This window comes from Malus sylvestris, chromosome 17 (genome assembly GCF_916048215.2).
Source record: "Malus sylvestris chromosome 17, drMalSylv7.2, whole genome shotgun sequence".
In the NCBI taxonomy this organism is placed as follows: Eukaryota; Viridiplantae; Streptophyta; class Magnoliopsida; order Rosales; family Rosaceae; genus Malus; species Malus sylvestris.
In genome coordinates, this window is record NC_062276.1 from 24,546,826 (window position 1) to 24,570,894 (window position 24,069).

At 37.0% G+C, this 24,069-nt stretch overlaps 2 protein-coding genes across 2 annotated transcripts; both read left to right on the plus strand.

The window, feature by feature from the left end:
- The first annotated feature begins 8,456 nt into the window (after nt 1-8,456).
- LOC126612415 ((6-4)DNA photolyase) lies at nt 8,457-13,288 on the plus strand. The gene is made up of 14 exons (XM_050280816.1): nt 8,457-8,841; nt 8,937-9,008; nt 9,229-9,309; nt 9,444-9,623; nt 9,691-9,762; nt 10,110-10,196; nt 10,315-10,413; nt 10,500-10,583; nt 10,968-11,054; nt 11,179-11,250; nt 11,342-11,455; nt 11,898-11,985; nt 12,074-12,169; nt 12,676-13,288. Exons 1-14 carry the CDS (start codon nt 8,539-8,541, stop codon nt 12,852-12,854), a joined length of 1,614 nt encoding a protein of 537 aa, XP_050136773.1. The 5' UTR covers nt 8,457-8,538; the 3' UTR covers nt 12,855-13,288.
- Nucleotides 13,289-14,812: 1,524 nt separating this feature from the next.
- Nucleotides 14,813-18,688, plus strand: LOC126612030 (cytochrome c oxidase subunit 5b-2, mitochondrial). The gene is made up of 6 exons (XM_050280325.1): nt 14,813-15,158; nt 15,252-15,334; nt 15,581-15,631; nt 17,559-17,625; nt 17,765-17,844; nt 18,360-18,688. The coding sequence occupies exons 1-6, from the start codon at nt 15,008-15,010 to the stop codon at nt 18,411-18,413; spliced, it is 486 nt and encodes a 161-aa protein (XP_050136282.1). The 5' UTR covers nt 14,813-15,007; the 3' UTR covers nt 18,414-18,688.
- Nucleotides 18,689-24,069: the final 5,381 nt, after the last annotated feature.

Here is a 24,069-nt window from a genome sequence, read left to right on the forward strand (position 1 = left end):
AAACTACAACTTGTTGGGGGACATACGTCTTATCAAAGATAATTGTCAAGACTAAACCGAGTGTCAGGCAACACTTACTCAATTATAACATTATGACTAGAAACCATTTAAATGATAAACATGAATGTAGCTTAACTTTAACTACTCAACCCATTAATTTATACAACAAAACACGTGGACCTGCACGTCCCTTACCATGCATTGTACCATTAGAGTAGTGGTCTATAAGCTTTATTATATAAACTAACACCCATAACTTTGTCATTCCGAATTTCCCCTTTTGTTGTCATCTTGTTCTTCTCTCTTTCTCCAGAGTCCCCACTACTCGTACCACTCCTATAATTTTACTTTTGTCACCGTTGGTTGTTCTTACGAGAGCCAAAATCAACCACACAAAAGATAGTTCTATTTCCATATCCCAATCTCTAATATTCTAATAAAGTCCATCCAATCCAATATACAATGACATATGCATGTAATAAGCATTATAACGATATCCACATTATCGAAAATAACAATAATATGTCAAAGTCCCAATGTAAACAATTATATTAGTTATACACATACCAACTATATAACACATACTTCTCAAAGCTTAAACAATACAAATACCCCAATAATGAAAAACCCCTACCCCAAATCCAAAACTAGAGCCTAACTTTGTGGAACAACCCAAGCTCCAAGCTCTACGAACTTAATCACAACTAACGGCATGTATTTCTTCCACTCCTCTTTCTTTTCTAATCCTCTATACTCTCACACACAGACACACATACAAATTGTTGGAGCAATATTAGAAAATATGAAAATAACACAAGAATTACAATAATAATAATCATAAAGAAATTCACAACATCAATTATGTATGAGATTAATATAAACAACTAGAGAGAAAGTTAGAAAAATTGACAAATTTGGAGATTGAGGCTTGCATAAATCCAATGTCCTAAAGACAGAATTTCGCCCCTACTCTTGTGTTTGTAGTTCGGTAGGTGTCCGTATCCCAGGGTTTAACAATCTATAATTTGAAGTCGAAACACTTCAATCTTCGGACTTTGGCGAACTTTATATATTCCATACTCTCAAAACACGACTCGGAATTTGACAAACGAAGAATGAGAGAAATAGAGTGGGGAAACCCTATTTCTCAAGAGTAAAAAATTAACTCTAATTTTCTATATATTAGTAATTATAATGGTTTCATGAGTTTATATAGAACCTAAATACTTCTTGTTAAAGAGATGTAACTTTTCATCTATAAGTATACATCATTTGACAAGGGAATGCACTTAAATAACATAACATTTCTAAGAAATATAGTTAACATTATTTTTAATTCAATTATTAAAATTATATATTACAATATTTTATACTATAATATATAATTTCCAACTCAAATCTCTACGTAATTGCATGCTAACTCCATTTGTAAAGAATGAAATGTAGCTTCTGCTATAACCCTACGCTCTAATTGGACAATGTGGACAACACAACTAATAAGTTAAACTCCTTGATAACCTAAGCTATTACTTCGACGGCTCGTACTATAAAATCATGAGTCATACACACATATACACACACACATATATATTGGCATGCAAATTCAATGCCACCTCCAGCTTGTGCATGCAAACTCAATTGTCACCTCCATAATTTGCATGTAAAGTTTAGGCCACCTCCTGCTTAAGTGGATAACTATAGGCCTCGTTTGGCAGCTCAGACTGTACTGACTATTTCTATTGGATAGGTTAAATAGTCATCGAATAGTACTGACTAAATTAGTTGGGCGTTTGGTGCAGTATCGAACTAATGACCGTATTATTCATACTGTATCGAATATAAATTTAATGTAATTATCTAAAAACCCAAATACTTTTCAAATCCTAAACTTCAAAATAAAAAACAAATTAAAAGGCCCCAAATTAAGCAAAATCTAATTTATTTATAGGAAAACTAATGAAAAGGGTTTGAAAACTTTGAGTTTTAATGATAAGGACAAAATAAAGGGTAGAGTGAATAGTACCATGATTGACTTTTTAGTGTAAAAATGTGGTTTTTCGTTAAAGTGAACAGTACCGGGAGCTTTTCGTTAAAGTTCCCTTTATTTATTTATTTTTTAAATGCCCAAACAACAGTTAGGCTGCAAACAACCAAATGAACAAACAAGCCTCTGGAATCGCAGCCTCTTGCAGTGCCACAAGGTAGGCCTCAGCAGCCTCCTACAGTGCCAACACTGCGTGGCTCTGGAAATGCAGATCAATCTTGAAATCCTGGGTAATTTCACGAACAAGCCTCTGGAATGGCAACTTCCTGATCAATAGCTCAGTACTTTTCTGGTACTTAACAGATTTCACAAAGAGCGACAGTACCAGGAGAGTAGCAACGAGGAGAACAGTGACGACGAGAGTAGCGACGAGGACAGTAGCGACGGTGAGAGAAGGCGACAGGACAAACGACGACGGCTATATGAGACGATCGGGAGAACGACGACGACGAGAGGGATGACGGCGAGAACGATGACAGTGAGAGGAGGTCTCGTGGAGGACAAAGTGCTAGAGAGAGGAAAGGTTTATACCCAACTAATAATCCACTCCTTTTCACTACTACAAAATTGTCTATTTCTGGCGGTCCAAAAACCGACAAGAAACATATATTACTGTCGAATATTATGCAAAATCCGACAAAAAATAGATGCAGTGACGGATATAATAAGCGACATAATTGTCAGCGTCAGGAAATGAATTTTCCGACAAAAAATACTCTAAAACCGACAGAACTTGTGTCGGATATAACCGACAAAAAGTATATTAATAAAGAATAAATAAGCGCATTTTTCTGTCGAATATAACCGACAGAAAATATATATAACTGACAGAACTTGTGTCGGTTATAATCGACAGTAAATATTAATAAAAAATTACTAAAGCATTGTTCTGTCGGTTAAAACCGACATCAAATATATTAATAATAAAAAAAATAGGACATTAGAACAGAACCCTTCTTCTTGTTGACCATTCTTCTCCCCTTCTACTCGAAATCAGAATCTGCAGAAAAACAAAAGAGAAAAGCCAACCTTCTTCCCAACACAAAACACAACAATCCATCCCAGAAAAAACAACAGAGAAAACATAAACCTCTCATACAATGGACAAAAACAAAGGAAAACAGAAACAACAATCAACCCTAAAAACAAAAACCTTCTTCCTCATCTTGACTTGTCGTCGGTTTTTCTGTCCAGATGGTTCAGTCCCAGATTCCTATATAAAGAGACTCGTCATCGGAACTCATTGATACACCAGATATCTCCCCAAAGAAATCAATCTCTTGCCACACTTTGTAATCTGCCTCTGTTATATATATGCACAAAATATGCAGGTTCCGCGACTACCATAAACCGACCATCTGATGAAATTGAACAGTACTTCGTTAAAGTTCCCAAATGCAAACACATCATTCAAAATACGCACTCAAATGCAAACATAGAGCAACACATTTCAACTAATATCAATAAATTTAAGGTAAGAATAGAATACATGTTTCCTTTTAAATGAAAATCCACTTGTGAGTTTCCAAAACTTTAAAAGTTCAGTGGAAAAAGAAAAAGAAAGGAAGTAAATACCTGCAACACTTCCTTCTCTCGAGAGGCTTTCCACTACCGAAATTGTTCTGCTTCTTGTTTTATCCTTTGTTGCAGTTGAACCTATTATTTAAAAAAAATATATATATATATAATATCAGTAGATGCAGAGAAAATATTAGCCTTAATAGGAAAAAAAAAAGAGTGATGAGTTTAAACCTTCTGTGCCTTTATAGGAAAATATCAGTAGATGCAGAGAAAATATTAGCCTTAATAGGAAAAAAATATGACTGGATTTCATCTTGCAGCCGCTTTGCTGCTTCATCACTTTTTTGTTTTTGCTTCAAAAGTTGAACCTGGCTCTCTTGTTTCTTCTTAAGATCCAAAATTTGGTATAAAAACATCGAAAAAGACACCACAATTGGATTACAAAGAAGTCCACTGCTTATCCAAAGAGAAATAGCGATCCAGTCGTAAGAAGAAATATGGTTACATGTCCCTCAAGTGCCTTTAACTTCTGGGTATGAACATCTTGAAACTTTTGTTGTTGTCCATCACCAGCAGAAAGATTTTCAACTTCACCGAGCAAACGGTCCCTATCTTGCTGCAGTACAAAACAAGAACAAACTTGAATATCGGTTCCCTCAATAATAAGACCATCAAGTATAAAGGCTTTAAGTTAACCTGCACAGTTCTTTTCTCATCTTCTAATTCCAAAATTTTCTTTCCAAAATGCTGCTTGAGTGCCTCAGTGTCGGACCCTTCAAAAAATTTCATCTCCGACTGCATCGACATCAAATGCCATGTTCACAAACTCTGGGAAGACATTAATTTGATTTTGATTTAACACAAAGCAATGGATGGCTCAGCTTCCATTTCTTTTTTCTGCTACTTCATAGGTTTTATTTTGGAAAATGTTCATTACTATCGGTTATAACCGACAGAAACATTTTTAAAATACAAACCGTCAGAAAATTTTTACCTACTGTCGGTTATAACCGACAGAAAAAAAATATGCACGCCAAAATACCCCCAAAATTCTCTTCCAAAATTTTAAATTCCCTCCCAAAATTTTAACCCCCCCCCAAAAATTTTGTTACGAATTTTAAATTCCCCCCCCCTCCCTCCCAAAATTTTAAACCCCCCCAAAATTTTGTTACGATTTTAAAAAATAAAATAATAATTGTTTGGTTTAATAAATAAATAAATGGGAAATTTTAGATTCACATTCTTATTTTTGTTAATCCATTGATTCAAATTCTATTTTCAAATTTTTATTAAGGTCCTTGAGGATTAATAACATCATTAATTATTTGAATAATAAAATATTTTTATTTTTAAATATATTCCTTTAGTGTTAAAAATGTTACAATTAGTATATTTATATTTATGGCTAAATTTTTTATTATATATTTTATTTTTAGTTTGTACCTATTTTTCATTTGCAAATATTTTTTAATTTGTACCAATTTTCTTTTCATTTTTAATTTGATCTTTAATTTAAAATATTTACACTAGTTATACTTAATAGAAGTATAATATTAACTCTAAGTGTTTGTTTAATCTACCGTTTTGACACAATATGCATTCTACAAAACTTTTTTCAACGATTCAACCGTCAAACTTATTTGTACACACTCCAAGATTACATACGTAAAAAATTGTAAAAACCAAGCATTTAGAGATTATGTAATGGAACATAAGTTTTTGACGGTTAGAAATAAAAAATCATAATTTAACAGCTATTTTAGCTCCGATTTTGATGATTTTTTACAGCTACACTCCTCGACCCTATAAGAATGTAATGAATAAATTTGATCTTTATTTTAAAATATTTAAACTAGTGAATACCACAAAATCTTATTTTATACTTGATGGGGAAGTATAACATTAACTCTAAGTGTTTGTTTAATCTACCATTTTGATGTGATACGCATGCTACGAAACGTTTTTCAACGATCCAACCGTCAAACTTGTTTGTACACACTCCGAGATCACATATGTAAAAAATCGCAAAAAACAAACATTCAGATATTAGGTAACGGAACAAAAGTTTTCGATGGTTATAAACGAAAAATCACAATTTAACGGTTATTTTAGCTCCGATTTTGATGATTTTTTACAGCTACACTCCTCGATCCTATAAGAATGCAATGAATGAATTCGATCTTCAATTTAAAATATTTACACTAGTAGATAAATCTTATTTTATACTTATAACATTAACTCTTAAATGTTTGTTAAATCTATCAATTTGACAGGATATGCATTATATGAAACTAGTTTCAACGATCCAACCGTCAAATATGTTTGTATATACTCTGAGATAACATGTGTAAAAAATCGCAAAAAAAAAAAAACATTCAGAGAACCGTCCAAAATTTTTCTTTGTTCGTGTCGGTTATATCCGATAGGGCCATGAGTGAAAAAAAATATTTAAAACATGTGTTTATTTATTTTTAATCAACATAACATTTTAAAATAATAAAATCAGACATGATAGAGTACACCAGATGTTCATGTATGTTTATGTGCTAGAAAATGTGCTTTGTGATGCTTTGAAATTTTTTTTTTTGAATTTCTTTGTATCTTGTTGCTTGCCTATGAGGGAGCATAATCCTTATTACAAAAATGAAAGAGCTTCATATTGTAGTATGTTGTTATTATTCTCTCAGAAAATTTATGGCTCGTGAGAATTGGGTTCATTAGACTTTAGAGTCATGAAAAGAAATATATTTAAAAAATGTGTTTATTTATTATTTTTAATCAATGTAACATTTTAAAATAATAAATTTTTTATTTATGTCGATTATAACCGCCATAATACTAAAATAATAACTGCCATAAAGTAAAATAATAAAATAGTCAATTTCTGTCGGTTATAACCGCCACAATTAACTTAAAAACCGTTAGAAACTGTCAAAAATATTTTAAAAAAAAAGATTAAAAATTACTGTCAGTTATAACTGACATGATATTTTTTTATATCCGCCAGTAAATATCCGACAGGAATTTATGTCGAATATAACCGACATGATTTTTCTAACATCCGCCACTAATTAATGATGTGTCGGATATAATTTATCCGACATGATGTTTTTAATATCCGCCACCATCATCCGCCACCTAAAGCTAATATTGTAGTAGTGTTTGGAAGGGTTTATTAAGAAGGTTTATACCCGACTATCCTATTCGACTGCTTAAATTAATCCGGCGACTATTTAATACGAGAGGACACCAAACGGCCGGGTCCGTACTATTAGTCCTATCCGATCCCTTATACGACATGCCAAATGAGGCCATATTGCATGTTGCCTTAGTTTGTCATCAACCATAGACTGCTGATAAAGCACCTAGGACCATTATACACTGCCACCTTAACCTAAAACTAGATAGGAAGCTATGAAAAAATATATATAATAACATATATGTAATACTTAAAAAAAACTCAATAAAAATCCTTTTTAAATGTAATAATAATCAAAATATATATAGGGTCTTACAGTCCCACTCACACTATCTGTTTACTACTCTTATATTGATGATATTGTAATTACTGGTAGCTCTTCAGACCTTCTCACTCGCTTACTGCACTCTTTGGTAATCTGACATCAAAGATTTTGACCCTCTTAACTACTTTTTGAGCTTACAATTGCCGATGACTCCACTGGTTTCAACATCTACCAGCTTAAGTATACTCATGATCATCTTCCAAAGTTGATATGGTATCCTGCAAACCAGCTTCTACGAATGATTGCTCTCTTCTTGCCTCGTCTACTGTATTGCGAGTTAGTTGGCTCTTTACATTATCTATCCATCCTAACATCTCTTTTGTTGTCATCATTGTTGCCCAATATACGAGTTTCCTTCACACTTCTCATGAATGCCGCCAAAGAGATTCTCTGCTACATCAAAGATACTATGGATTTCAATATCTCTATGACTCCTCAAGTCTTTTCTTCTTCATGGTCTAATTATTCTGATGCCAACTGGGCGGATTGTCTGAATACTCGCCATTCTATATCTGATTATCGAATCTTTCTCGCCATCAACTTGTATCCTGGTGTTCTAAGAAGCAAGCAACCGTTGTCTGCTCTAATGCCGAACCAGAATATCGACCTCTTACTCACGCCTGTGAACAACATGGCTTTGCTTTCTTCTTGGTGAGCTTTGTGTTCACTTGCACTTTCCAGTTTTGCTTCATTGTGACAATTATAATGTCACTTGCCTTGTTTTTGTTGTAGATCATCTTTTATCACTTGGCATTTACGTGGGAGTAAACTGTCGATTTGCCCCCTGAACTATCACCAAACTTTCAATTTTCCCTCTGAACTTTTTAATTGGAAAATTAAGGACTTAAACTAATTTTTTTTGGCCAATTTCCCCCCTACAGTTAGTTTTTCATAGATTTCATCCAAATTAACGTTAACTCTTATCATGTGCAAACCACGTAACTCTCATTTGTGGACAAAAGTGTCATTTCACTAGACCTTTAGATACAAAAGCTATAGAATCACACATATTTGCATAGGTTTATATTTTAGAAATCTAAGGTTTTCAATTATTTTAAAGAATGAAGCGACCGAACTACCCACACATGTTGTGCATATGCTTCCATTTAACAAAAATTTGGATGGAATGAATGAAAAATTAACAGCAGGGGGCAAATCGGCAAAAAAAATTAGTTTAAGTCCTTAATTTTCCAATTAAAAAGTTCATGGGGGAAATCGAAAGTTGGGTGATAGTTCAGGGGGCAAATCGGCAGTATACTCTTTACGTGGAGGAGCATTCCTAGAACTAATCCGCGTGTTGCTTTCTAACAAAAGCTACGTGGCATCTTGTGGACCGGTGTAATGTCTCCAAAAGTAAATCCTTCCTTCCAATCAACCATTAAAGCGCGCCAACCACACACGGTTTGAACTCTCCGACCTTCGCTAGCTTCCCTCTATCCAAACCCGACAATGTCATCCGGGTCAAGTTCTCTAATGTGGTTCCGGAAGGGCCTCAGGATCCACGACAACCCGGCCCTCGAGTACGCCTCCAAAGGCTCCGATTTTGTATACCCGGTATTCGTGATCGACCCGCACTACATGAAGCCCGACCCGGACGCTTTCTCACCCGGGTCATCGAAAGCCGGCCTTAATCGGATCCGGTTCCTGCTCGAGAGCCTTTCGGATTTGGATTCGAACCTCAAAAAGCTCGGGTCCAGATTGTTGGTGCTCAAAGGTGAACCCAGCGAGGTCCTCAATCGTTGCCTGAAGGAGGTAATTAACTCTCTCTCTCTCTCTCTCTACAATTTCTAATTTTTTGAGTTTATTTTTTATTTTTGGGTTTTTGGTTTTGGTTATTTTTTGAGCAGTGGGATGTGAAAAGGCTTTGCTTTGAGTACGATACAGAACCATATTATCAAGCTCTAGATGTTAAAGTTAAGGTATGCAGGTTTAGATTTTTGTATTTGGAAATTATATTATAATGCCCATGTAAAATTATATGATTGATTGTAGAAAAGCTTGAATCTTTTGTTAAAATGGTGAACTTACTTAATTTTTGCACAATTGTATGCTAAAAATCTCAAATGGGGCACTTTAAGATGATGTTAATTAGTGATGTTCTGGTAACTGGAAGAGGTTTTGTTTTGTTGGTATTGACAGGGGTATGCATCTGCGGCTGGCATTGAGGTTTTTAGTCCCGTAAGTCATACGCTCTTCAATCCGGCGGATATTATACGAAGGGTGAGTTTTTGAATTGTTTTATTATTCTTTTTGTTATTGAGAATTTGAGAGGGTTTTTAAATGCTTCTTTGAGGGGTCTGGATTTTCTTAATTTAAGTACTGATGATTGGTTAAATATATTTGGTGTCTTGAAGAATGGTGGCAGGCCACCTTTGACTTATCAATCATTTGTGAAGCTTGTTGGGGATCCCTCATGGGCATCGTCCCCTCTTTCTATTACACTTTCTTCACTTCCTCCAATTGGGAGTTTTGGAAGATGTGAGATTTCAGAAGTTCCAACAGTTGAAGAACTTGGCTATGAAGAGACACAACAGGTTTGGAGTACTTTTTTCAACGGCACGTCATTAGCACCCCTTTTCATAAGCAAATACTTTTGTGCAGGACGAACATTCTCCCTTTAAAGGTGGTGAATCAGAAGCCTTGAAGAAGTTACGAGAATCAATTGAAAAGAAGGTGAAATGCAGAACTTTCTTGTGGACATTTATTAGGCTTTACATCCATGGCTTGCTGTGATATGTCCTTAGCAACGACTATATACATCAAGTCATGTATGCTAGGCTGAACCAATTTCCTCACTGTTCAGCGAATGAATTATTGACACTCTGGTAGTGCATATACTTCTCCATGATGGCTATCATGAACCAACATTCTTCCCTCTGGTTTTGATGATTTTTACCTGGTTCATGGATGCCTATCTACTCTTGTGATTTTATTGTAAATATTGGTCTGCAGCTGAATTCAACTTGTTAGCATGTCAATTTTGGTGTCTGAGTCTTTCTGTTCTTTAATTGGTGTTGTAGGAGTGGGTGGCAAATTTCGAAAAACCTAAGGGTGATCCATCAGCGTTTTTAACCCCGGCAACTACTGTTTTATCTCCTTACTTGAAAGTGAGTTGGAAATTTACATGTTTTATATTTCTTTAAATTGTTTGAAATATAAACTGTCTTGGCAGTATTTCTTACTGCTTGTTACATTGTTTTCACCTTTTTTTTTTGTCTTTGGAAGTTTGGTTGTCTCTCTTCAAGATATTTCTACATATGCCTTCAAGATTTATATAAAAATGTAAAAAGTCATACTTCACCACCGGTATCTCTTGCTGGACAGGTCAGTCTTCCTCAACCAGTTATATTGTATCTTGGAATTCCTCATTCTAACTTTAGAAATTTGAAACAATGTCTCAACCCTTTTAGTTATTATGGCGAGATTTTTTCTACACGGTTGCATTTGGCACTCCTAATTTCGATCGGATGAGGGGAAACAAAATATGCAAGCAGGTAAACTCATGGTTGGTATCCAATTTACTTCTATTACTTCACTCCTTTTCTGTATTGTTCAGAAATTGTTATCCTCATATAGTAGGATACTATTTAGACAACTGACATTTATACATGAGAGTGAATGATACATTATGTTGAGAGAGAACAACAAATCTAAACGATAGGGGTTTTGTTAGAAACACTGGTTTATTGTGTGTTTGTGTGATAAAACCTTGTAAATCTCTTTATAGTTATCAAATGCAATGTACTTTTCAGCAGTAAAGTTAATCACATATCTTGATAAAACAAGATGATTTTTTATCTTTATGAAACTGATGAAGATGAAGTATCTGTTTGCTTCTGTATATGTAATATATCTTTGGTGACTGATAATTCTTGTAGATACCTTGGAATGATGATGATGAACTGCTGCAAGCTTGGAGGGAAGCTAGAACAGGATTCCCTTGGATCGATGCTATCATGATCCAGGTTGGTCTGTGGCATGGTGGAACCAATCTTCTTAGATATGGTTATATTAATTCCCCTTGTATTCAAATTGTCCTTTTCTTCTTATTTAGCATTCTATTTGGTCCATATATGTAATCTGTTGTAGCTCCGTAAGTGGGGTTGGATGCACCATCTAGCACGACACTCTGTTGCATGTTTTTTGACTCGGGGTGATCTGGTAAGGATTCCCTTACTCTTCTCATCCAGTAACCTTTATTCAGTTTCCTAATAGTATATTTCATTTCTGATACTATTTGTTTCTGCTGTAGTTTGTTCACTGGGAAAAAGGCCGTGATGTTTTCGAGAGGCTTCTGATTGATTCAGACTGGGCAATTAATAATGGAAACTGGCTATGGCTATCGTGCTCATCATTTTTCTACCAGGTGTGAAGCATCTATCACCATTATTTGCTAGTTCTTATAGAGTTGCATATAAGCTGGGAAGTGAGTGACATCTCAGCTTTTAAGATATAAATGGGTTCTTTATATTTTGCACTTGATTGATATACGATTGGCAATGACTGTTGATTTCAACATAGACTTATAACACTGTGCTAATGATGATACCTTTTCTGGATACATGAGTTGTGATTTTCTAACGGTGAGCATTCATCTTAAAACTAAATGTGAAAGGTTGTTTTGGTTTGAATATATGTATAAATGTTTATATGCAATTCCATCTTTCACATAGTGTAACGAAGTAAGCTTTGTGTGATTGGGTGCTGGGAGTCATGATTTTCTATTGTGAATATTGATGGTTTTGCAGTGATGTTTAGTGACCCTTTGATGAAGATTTTTTCATTTGAATTGTTTCCATTCTGACCAGTATAACCGCATCTACTCTCCAACCTCGTTTGGAAAGAAGTACGACCCAAATGGGGATTACATTAGACATTTTCTCCCCGTACTTAAAGGTATGTTACATTCCTCTCATTTCCTGCATATTCATTATGCTGACTACACTGTCTTGCATGAAATGCATAACCAATTTTCATCTACCAGAAATGCCAAAGGAGTACATTTATGAGCCATGGACGGCTCCTGAAGGCATTCAGAAAAAGGCAAAGTGTATAATCGGAAGAGATTATCCAAAGCCAGGTCAGTTCTGTTAACCTTCTGTTTTGCAGTATGATCAGTGCTTAAACTGGAGATTAATATGTCAGGTTATGTCTGAACTATAGACTCATGGAATGGATTGTACTTATGCTGTTCTGCATAGTAATGTGTGTTTTTGTGCATACTTTTGCCTGCACAGTAGCTTATGCATCGAATAACCTGTTGCAGTTTGAATAATCCTGTCCTTTTTCCTTTGTGAGAATGAATGCAAAATGAGTACTATTGTGGAGTATTTGGAGGATGAAAGTTGTCAAATTTTGGTCATGTGGGGAATCAACCCATGGTTGAATGCCGCGTTGCAATTTTTTTACAAGATTTTATTCTTTTGGTCATGGGGCGATACAGAGGGTTTTTAGAGGCCTAAAAACTTGGAAGACTGATGAGCTTTGAACTTCGAATAATTTAGAAACACAGTATCTCTATCTAACTTCATTGCTTATGTCGTTGTAGTTCTTTGTTTTCTTACTCTGCACCTATTTGTATTTCAGTGGTTGCTCACGATTCTGCAAGCAAGGAGTGCAAGAGGAGAATGGCTGAAGCATATGCATTGAACCAGAAGTTGACTGGCTTGGTGAGCGAAGAAGATTTAAGAAACTTGAGGAGAAAACTGGAGAAGGACGAAAAGCCAGAGGTAAAAAATAAACGGCAAAGAAAGCTAATTGGCTGAGGTCTATGTCGGTTGTCCGACCCTCCTCATAGAAAAAACGGATCCCTTGTATTTGATCCCACCCAACCCCACATTCCTCATACCCCTTTTGAGTTTGATGATACGAACGCCTGCTGACAAAGAAAGATTCTACTTAAATTTGGTAGGTTTTCAGAAGTTCAAGGTTGTAAATGAGCCAACGCCGGAACTGAATGTCATTGTGCCCAAGTTTGGCTTGTGTAATTTTTCCCCAGCTCGAGTGAGCTTAAAAATTGCAAGCCCGATACCGAGCTCGAGCTGTTTCGAGCTATTTTAATACTAGGTTGGTTTGATTGCACAAATGTTTTACCCCTTGGTAGTGCATGTTAGTAAAAGAATCTAAACTCGATGTTAATAGAGCTCTCTTTATCAATCAAAAGAAGGTGAAAAGACTATCCAGTCTATTGATTGCATAATATTTTACCCTTTGGCAGTCCACGTTAGTCAAAGAATCTAAATTATATATTAATATAACTCTCTTTATCAATCAGAAGAGGATGAAATGACTATTAGTCTACTATTACAACAAAAGAGTTAAGGGCAGTAATGTAATTTTACAAAATAAAAGGTTGTTTTCTGTTTAAACATCATCTGCAGGTTACATGTAATTTTAACATCTCTAATTTAAAAAACAAATTTAAAAAAAATTAAACTTCTCTCTCCACTCCAACATTCTCTCACTCTCTTCCGCTCTCCTTCAATTCTAAAAATAAAAATAAAAAATTTCACATACACATTATGTGTGGACATATACTAGTATATATAACATAAACAACGCAACACAAAATTTTCAAACACAACACTTGAAATAGAGCCCGATAGCAGGTTAGGTCATCCGACGTGGTTTCTTTAGAAGTAAAAGAAAACTGGAGGGTACAATGTTTCAAAAGCAATAATTCAACACCTTATCTTCATACAAGGAAACATCTTGCATAAAATAAACGTATAGCAATATCTTACCTCTAAAAAGTTTTGAAGTAGATACTAACACAAATGAACAGTTCTGCAATGAGCCTTGGTTTTTCAAATTCTGTATGTGATTTAAGCGACGATTTAAAAGTCTCATTTGACTATTTTTACCGCACCAGGATCCTCGCCGGATCCATTCCCTAGGGATCCCGCAATTCTATCCGTTCATTGTATATCGTGCGGTCAGTTTTCGTTAGGTACTATTTACTTTTGAATTTTAAAATTTAAAATTTAAATGATTTCTGACCGCACGATAGAAGATGAACGGACAGAATTGTGGGATCCCTAGGGAATGGATCCGGCGAGGATCCTGATCCATTTTTACCATATTCCACAAAAAAGAAGAAACTTTATCAAAACTGTCATTTCTAGGTTTATCTTTTTGTTTTGTTAATTGAATTTGTTGAATTTGTGTCTCTAAATACGTATTAGACAAGAAATAGAAAAAGTATTATTCTTGTAACACATTTAATCAAGAGTTGATGACATGTATTTTTTTAATTTATTATTACATGTCAAGCTTGAATGATCGAGCCGAGTTCAAGTTTATTTTGAGCTGCTCACTGCCAACCACAGCCCAAACCTGGTGCAAGCTCGAAGTGTTTTGAGCCGGTTTACAATCCTAAATGAGTTAGTCAAGTTACTTTCACAAAGAATAAGATCATATGCATTGAAAGCTGTACTTACATAAGGTCAAATGATATCCAAATATAATAATGCTCGTTTTGTTTAAAAATGCTCATCCTTTCCGTCTCAAACTGCTCGACTCAAGTTTCTTTCAATTGGGAAGAAATGGCTAAACAATCTTCATTGGAAACCTAACCAAGAGTCCATTTTACCGAAGGTAAAAATGACAGGACCCGTAAACATCCCATCCCAAATTGGCAAATTCCAGCACGGGCACCCCAACTTCCCACGTGCGAGGTGAATCCCTACCCGCAAAGACCCGGCTCCATCATCCTCTCTTCCGGACAAGCCCGAAGACCCGTTGGACTCCTCCCACCCAGCCTCCCACCATTTTCCCACCCCTAAGCAAATCCCCATTTTCTCGAGAAACAAACAGAAAATTATCACAAAAGGAGATCAAGAGATCCAATCTCTTCGTCTCCAACACCAAAGGGGTGGCCTGACATTAAAACACACTCACCACCACAACAATCAGAACCATGTGGCGGAGACTGCTCTCTTCCTCTCAGCTCAAAACCCTAACCCTAGCCGCCGCCGCTCCATGCCGATCGGCTGGTGGACCCGCCCTGTCTCTCCTCCTCAAGCCCCTTCCTGTCCTTCCTAGCTACTTCAGCATCACTGCCGAAGCTGGTAATCTCTTCTTCTTCCTCATCGCAGACCCTTGTTTTTCCTCTCAGATCTTTGTCCGATGAGCGGGATTTTGATTTGAGTGTTTTGTTGCAGTGACGACGGGTGTGAAGAAGGTTGAGGACGTTATGCCCATTGCCACTGGCCACGAGCGAGAGGAGCTTGAAGCTGAACTTGAGGTAACACTTTTTTTTAATTAATTTATGATTTTGATCATTTTTTTTCCTGAGGAGACTGTTTGACTGCTGAGAAAATGTAGGAAAAAATGAGTTAGTGAGCAAGTGACAAATTGTACCTATTTCTTTGGAATTAACTTAACTAGTTGAAATCTGATTGACGATTTACACTTTCCTGTGTCATTTTCATTAACCAATACTTCGTTGGGTTTTAGAAGTTTGATGCATTTTCTTGATCTTTTTCCTCAGGGAAGGGATGTTCTCGAAATCAACTATCCTGTTGGTCCTTTTGGCACAAAGGTCAGTGCTATCTCGTGAAATTTAGATTGCGTAACAGTTTCAAAAGTTATCTGTCACTTGATTTGTGGAGCCTTCTGCTATGCTATATGACGGTCAGCTAGAAATATATCATGTGGAACTGGAAACGGATTATTCCTGTAATAGTATTATTTTGGAACTAGAATTGGAAACGGCTGGTCACCGTCCCGATTAATCCCTAGGCGTTTTAAAAATAAAAAAGGCCACCTAGACTCGCCCAGGACCCTGCCTAGGTTGACATAAGCGGCTAGGCGGACCTAGGTATGCCTAGGCTGTCTGGGTGGTTTTGTGACTTTTTTTTTTGCTTTTTTTTATTTATTTAAGAAAATGACTTCTGGTCGCGACTCTCACTTATAAAGAAAATAGATAACTTCCATTTTGCATTTTATGTTTTCAATAAATTGTTGGATACATGGATGAACACTCATTATGTGCTTGTTCCCCATATTTTTACTTTTTACTATGTTCTTGTACTTTATAATTTATATACCATTCTATTTTGCAATTTATGTTTCTCAGTACAATTATGTATAGTTTTTTAAATTTAAGTAAAAACTTATTTGTAAGTTATATAATAAATTTAATTAAAATATAAAAAAAACCTCCTTGGCGCCCGCCTAGTCCCCTACCTCCCGCTTGATTAGCGCCTAACGCCTTTTAGAACCTTGAATTTTATAAAATAGTTTCAGTTCTTCTATTTAAGCATATTCTTTTATTAAATAAAAAGATATGCATACCTGTTAGTGTTAATTTTCATAATTCCTAATTGGACAGCATATTAAGATTTTTACTTTTGTAAATAATAAATTATTTACATGTACATTGTTCTGGGTTGAACTAAGGAGATAATATAAAAAGTTAAAAACTGAAACCTCAAAGCATCTATGGAGATAATATAAAAAGTTAAAAACTGAAACCTCAAAGCATCAAATGCGGTAGTGGCTTAAATGGACCAACCAATAGGGCTTCGGTTCAAAGTTCAAACATCTACAATCTGAGGCACATATCAAAATCATATTTTTGAAGTAAGTATAGAAGTCATTCTACTTTAATTCTGGTTTTGTAGCTAAAGACCAAGATGTATTCTTGGTAATGGGTTTGGACTGGACTGGACTGATTGAGTCTGGTTTCCGGAAGCCATGCAAATGAATGATCCAGGATTATGCAATAGGTTATTTCAAATTTGTGTGGGAGGTTCAAGTCCTGACAACTTTAGAATACCAAAATAAAAATTAAAAAAATGATTGTTTGGTTAAGGTTGCTATTTGGTTAAAGTTTATGCAGCCCTTTTAAGTGCGATATTGATTGTTGTTGTGCTAATTTGTGTTTTGTTTTTTTTTTTAAGAGAGAGGGAGGGAGGGAGAGAAAAGGGGAGGGGGTGTTGAACTAGTTTTGGAGTATACACACGTACTGTTTTTGTAAAACATATAGTTGATCACCATCACAATTTTCTTTTCAGATAAATTAAATGAACACATACTTTGTATAATTACATAATGTAAGCACTGTTTGGTACCACTCCTTAATTTTTGTAAATGTCCCTAATTCGTCCCAGTTTGGCTCTTTACAGAGAAATGCTCAATTTGAGTCTATCGGGCATGGACTGGAAGAGAGAAGAGTACTAATTGTTTTCATATATTTGATTTTATGAGAATTGTTTGTCTCTGAAGAAAAATGGAAACGAATCTGGATTTGATTTTTGGTGGTGGGAAACTGAACTAAATCAGTTTCTATCCTTATCATTAGGTTGCAATTTATATGTTCTTAACCTTCTTTAAGGGAGGGGGAAGGATTAATTTAATCTTGATTTTGCCACAAATGTTTTGATGTGTATACTTGTCTCTAATTTTATTATAAAGGAAGGGGGAAAGAGAGATGAAATTGTAACTTATGTATTTTTGGCTTTTAGGAAGAACCTGCGGTTGTCAAGTCCTATTACGACAAGAGAATAGTTGGATGCCCTGGTGGTGAAGGCGGTGGGTACTTCTATCTTCATTGTTTCTCTTCTCTCTGTGTGCATATGTATTCTTGCTCGCTGAATCTTGTAAAAAAAAATTCTTTTGGATTATGTTGCTATCAGTTTGATGTTTTTTTTTGTCGGTATTTTAATTGCAGAGGATGAGCATGATGTTGTGTGGTTTTGGCTGGAGAAAGGCAAGCCGCATGAATGTCCAGTGTGCTCACAATACTTTGTGGTAAGTGGAGGCTTAAACTTGATGTGATAATTTTTTTTCTGCTCCCTGATCTGGACCGGATGGAAACAAATCTAAATCCAGATATGGACTTTTACGTTGTTACATGGATTATGATCCAACGGCATGTGGGTCTACATGAAGACACGTGCACGTGTGAGATGGGTCGGGGGACTGCAACTCCACATGTTGTGATGTCATGGAGATGGTAGCTCTAGAAATAGAAGAGTGTTTGAGCTCACGGGCATCTATAAGCTGAGCTTCATAGGTTCATATCTACCATGGTTGGAACAACTGGTAGTGTTTTGTTCCACAACCTTCATTATCGAAACGCTAAAGATGGTAGAGTCAATCAGTTCCATGCAACGCAGGTTATGCGTGAAATACTTCCAGTCAAATCCTATAGGGAATCATAATGTTCTTACATCATTTTTCGTTGTTCATGCAGAGCTGCTTATTTGCTTCAAGTTATGCAGAATTGATCTAATTTATTTCATCTGATATCTGATGCTTAACAGCTTGAAGTTGTTGGACCCGGTGGATCTCCAGACCATTCCGATGACCATCACTGATTTGAATTGACCCAAATTCAGGGGGAGTTGGAGAGACGATATCCAGTGTACGCCGCAGCTTTGACTTTCAAAATTGGAAGCCTTCTGTTTTTGTTTGGTTGATTGATGTCTTACTTTTGTAATTTGTGGCTGTTGCTTTTGCAACATTTGAGATAGAATCTCTGTGATAATTTAGACACAGGGAAACACCAACTTTTGGAACAATATAGATCCTCTTGTAAGGACGCCCTTCTACGCATTTTCCAAAATAATTGATGGGTATTAATGCTTGTTCATTCTTGTTCCCAACTTGGTACTTCCCCGGTCTGAACCGCTTTAAGAAAAAAGTAGGTAATAAAATTTGACTGGTTCAAAAGAAAATTAATCAAACAAAAATTGTCAAAAAGTAGAGCCTTCTGATTGGTTCTGATGTATGATGTATATGTTGGTGTTCCGAGTATGTTGAAAAATCTTTTGAATTCTTATAAGAAGGATGTGTACTCTCCATATAAGAGAGTCCAACGTTGGAGAGTGCCTGCAAGCTCTTGGGGAAGCCATGGCCAAACCCTCCGAACCAACTGCCACCTTGTCGTGTTATTGTCAAGGTGTATGGTCATTGTCACGAGCTTAGGAGTGACCGTTGGAGTACAGAATGCAAGAAGCATCCCCTTCAACAAAATAAAGGTTTTGGGATTGAGTTGCGGGTTCCTTTTGAGGATGGTCCGTCATGGTCGTCAGATATTTTTCGATGAGGCGCCGTTATAATTTTCAGTCTAGCTTGGTCTCATTTGTTGAAATATTGTGTATGTTGTATGATGCACAAAATATTGTGTCCGCCTTGAAGCTCTTCGTTCTTAGATGAAGCTTCAAGGCGCGTTGCAAGCAGTTATGTGTTGCATTTCCCCTGACCTTGACTGGTGCAGCTCTCAAGTGATTCAGGAATAGGCTCAAACCCAGGTCTGTTGGTTCTTTCACGCAGCTGTACAAATCATTTGTCAGCCATTTTTTATGGGATCAGGCGTTTTCAATTACAATCACCAAGCCGTTGAATCTCCATTCACTAGAGAAGTCCTTGAGGCACATTTACGGCGCAGCCGTAAGAGATCAAGGCTTACTCAGGTGAAGGGGGAGGGGACCTGCAGAGCATCTCAATACAATATGTTTATTTATGGGAGCACTTACTAGCGGAGCTTTCCCATTGACCTTGGCAGGTGCAGCTCGAAAGTGTATATACAGTTTCTCAGCAGGAATCCTGCTCAACTGTAGCCAAAATGGGATATGAATTTTCATTGTTCTTCCATTCTTTTTGTTCGGAACACGAGTTTTACAAAATAAATACACGATCTTTACCAGGGAAAAACACAAAACCTTACAACTTAGATTGCAAAGACAAGGACACGGATACGAAGACATGTGACATGGCGATATAGGAACATGGCAAATCTTAAAAAATAAGACACGAAGACGGCTTAGATACGGCGAATAAAATATATTAAATGTATGGTAGATATTGTATATATTAAAAATAATAATATAACAAAATAATATAACAAAATAATCATGTTCATCAAATTCATTCATTATATATAATAACTAAAATAACCACAAACATAATAATTAAAACAACACAAGTATTAGAGACTGAAGTTAGGTTAGGTCGGGTTGCTTTTAGGCTTTAGTTTTCGGTTTTCCAAATTGACCACATGTTTCATTGTTTCCAAAATTGACTCAAAATAGTTTTCAAATTTACGAAAATGCTCCTACCGTATCTTGACTAGTGTCTTGGCCATGTCTAACCTGTTGACCGTGTCCAACCCTTGTCGTGGACGCGGCGAAGTGTCTGACACTCCAACACTTCAAGATTTCAGAGTGTCCATGCAACCTAGTTACAAGAACAGCAGGACACTCTGACACTTTAAAATTTCGAAGTGTCCATGCAACCTAGTTTACAAGAACAACGGGGTCAGACAAAATACTTCGTCATTTGGCACGAGGAAGTCTTAATTTGTCAAACGAAGTCTTTTTGGCGAAATATACTTTGAAACTTACCAGTCCATATGAATCAATTAATATAAACGAAAGATAAAAATCCTTCTTATGCCACAAATTTTTAATGTGCGGTGGCCCAATTTTTTTTCTTGTATTGTGACTCACTAACAAGTATCACTATTGTCACTGGATAACATGTAGTAATAATAGTGTATTATCAGTAACATTCGACATTCATGTTATCATGAGTGCTATATAAATTACAAGTGTCTTATTACACGATGTGTATTGTATATGAAGTTTGATGAATTTTCATATACTTTCAAATTCAGATGCATTCAAAATAAACTTTTATAAAGTCTGTTGATGCACAAAACCGGAGGGGTCTTGGAACAACGTAAATCCGACCGTGAATCTGCAAAAAAGTAAAGAACACAAGATGTATCATGGTTCCTTCTAATGTTTGGGCTACGTCCACATTGATATTGTTTTTCTTTGAGAGGATTGTGAGGGAGAGAGCCTCTGTAATGTGAGAGTAAGGGTTTTCTTCCCAGGGCCTCAGAATTGGCCCCCCTTAATGAGGAGAGTGAGGAGTCCTTTTATAGAATAAGAGTTCATCACTTATTACATATTTGCCCCTTCATTTATTACATAATTACATTTGAGTCCCCCGAGTACTTATACGAGATCTAAATACGGATGCCCTAAGTATGGTACAAATAGTAGTCTCCCAAGTCTTCAGTCAAGAGAGTCTTTTGGCTGGAGACTTAAAATTTAGTCCATGTGTGGGCCGAAGTAACTAGATGTCGTCTAGAACTGATACTCGATACGAGGCGGTGCCCAATCTGAAATAATGCTCAACTAGAAGTAGCACATGTTGTGAGGCTGCTCTACTTGTGGCTTATGTTGCCTTGGTTGGCTCGGCTTGTGACGTTGAAGGTGAGGGAGTCCCTTTTATAGAACAAGGGCTTGCTCCTCAATACATAAGTGATGGGTTAGGAGTGATGCTCGTGGCGATGCGGTTGCTCAGCAGGCGGTGATGCTCTCTAATGAAGGTGAGGGAGTCCCTTTTATAAAATAAGGGCTCACTCCTCAGTACATGAATAATGGGTTAGGAGTGATGCTCGCGGCGAGGCGATTGCTCAACAGGTGGCGATGCTCTCTAATGATGGTGAGGGAGTCCCTTTTATAAAACAAGGGATCGTTCCTCAGTACATGAATAATGGGTGCTCTCTAATAAAAGTGAGGGAGTCCTTTTTATAAAATAAGGGCTCGCTCCTCAATAAATAAATAATGGGCTAAGTCCCCCAAGTATTTTTTATGAGGCCCAGTTGAGGCCCAATATATGGTACATAATGTAGTCCCCCAAGTCTTCAGTCAATAGAGTATGTTGGCTGGAGACTTCAAATTGAATCCATGTATGGGCCGAAGTGGCGGTTGTTCGGAGGCGGTATTTGTATACCCTGCACTGAAGCTTTGTAGGTGAAGCTTTGCAAGTGAAGCTTTTGAAGCTGGAACTCTGTTAAATGAAGCTTTCGAAGCTGGAACTCTGTTAAATGAAGCTTTCGAAGCTGATTGACATAAGTGATGCTCGTGAATGTTTATGTTAATTGACATGAGTGATGCTCATGGATGTTGACATGAGTGATGCTCATGAATGTTGACATGAGTGATGCTCATGAATGTTGGCATGAGTGATGGTTATGAATGTTTATGTATGATTGACATAAGTGATGCTCATAAATGTTTATGTATAATTGATATGAGTGATGCTCATGTACAATTTTGGAGTACTAAACGTACTTTTGATCACCTAGTGGGTGATAATAGGGGCAGGCTGCCGAATAATTTTGGAGTACTGGGCGTACTTTTGATCACCTGGTTGGTGATAAGAGCGGCAGGCTGCCGAATAATTTTGAAGTACTGGGCGGGAGTACTGGGCGTACTTTTGATCACCTGGTTGGTGATAAGAGCGGCAGATTGCCGAATAATTTTGGAGTATTGGGCGTACTTTTGATCACCTGGTTAGTGATAATAACGGCAGGGTGCCGAATAATTTTGAAGCCATAGGGTCTGGCTCTTTTGGGCATAGGGGGCTTTCGCCCTCCACATAACATTCCACCCCATTATTTTGGGCTTTGCCGTTTTTTTTACTACCCTCTGATGGGGTTATATAGATGTCTCCGAAAGATAAGAGAAATAAATTACATCATTCAAAAATAAATCCGACCCTCTGCTCAATGGGTCACGCCCATAATTCTTTTTTCTGCATGCCATCACCACCGCAATTATGTCTGCTTCTTTTTATTTTCTTTTGCTCTCTGCTTTGCTTTTGCTTTTGTTTCCCTTTTTCTGCTGCATGGTCCACGAGTCCACCCCCAAGGCTCCATAATATTCTCCCACATTACAATTTGTGCTTTCTTTAATAGTTCTAAATTGTTGGTGGACTTGGTGCCGAGAAAATAATCCATTTTTTGGCACCACTATTTGAATTAGTAGTTTGGCAACCTTCGTAGTCTCTGATGAGCATCACAGCTCTCATTGTCTTCCTTTATTGTTGTCACTTCGACCCTACTCTTTCTTCTTTTTGACGAAATAAGGGTAATTCCTTTCTCTTCCATCTTATTAAAAGCTGAAAGAGCATTACTTGTATTGACGTTTCCCACCATCTCACTCACTTTAGTTGCAGTCTTCGCAGACTGAGCACGTGCTTTGAGGGTATCTTGCCTCCTGTATCTTGCTTTCTAAAAGCCGTGTATTAGACACAAGATTATCAACAACAGCTTTTCGTTGGTCAAGTTGAGATTTCAAAGTGGGAGCATGTGCAGCCTGGTCAAGATATATCTTGCTTTCCAATGGTTTTTTCAGAAAAAGTGGGAACATGTGCAGCCTGGTCAAGATATATCCTCCTCATTTTTCTTTTTCTTACTTTTGCTTTTCTTTCTTTTTCTCGTGAAACCCCCACATTCCCATGTAAGCGTCGTACACCTCGACGCCGGAGCTGGTGGGACCGAGGCAGTGGAATTGCATGATCTCGTTTCTGTCCGCGACGCACTGCGCCTTCACAGGCTCCCTGTACTCCTTAAACCGGGCAACGGTCTTGGACTCGTTCTGGGCTTTAAGAATCATCTCGATCCGACTCGAAAAATGATCCAGCTAGTGGCAATGAAGGTGGAGGAGAATGAGGAACAGTTCCAGTTGTGGGGCCCTGGTAATTAGGGTTAGAATTGTTAGGAATGACACAGAGATGCAGCGGCGGAGGACTGGAGGATACAATCTCGTGAGTCTCGTCCATCTTCACGCACACGCCCACTCTCTCTTTCTCTGTCTTTTAGATTCAGGGGAGCCTTGCGCTGTCGATGAGGGCTTTTAGCAGCGGCGGTTCTGACTCGATCTCGGGCGACCTTAATACTCCAGTGCAAGCTTCTTACAGTGACCACACCAGGGAGCGTAGAACTCGACGAGAGCGGCGCAATCTTGACCGACCTCCTTCTAGAAGTTGTCATCCATGAGCGCAACGATAAAAAACAAGCCAGATGAAAGCTGCTTCAGAAACACAACCCTCTTCCCCATGAACCCGGCAAGAATGACAACACGGCACCAGGAGTAATGATAGCCTTGAGCCTTGTGAGCTTGGCCCTTGTTGACGAGAGGAATCAGATATGGGTTTCTGACCACCACTACAATG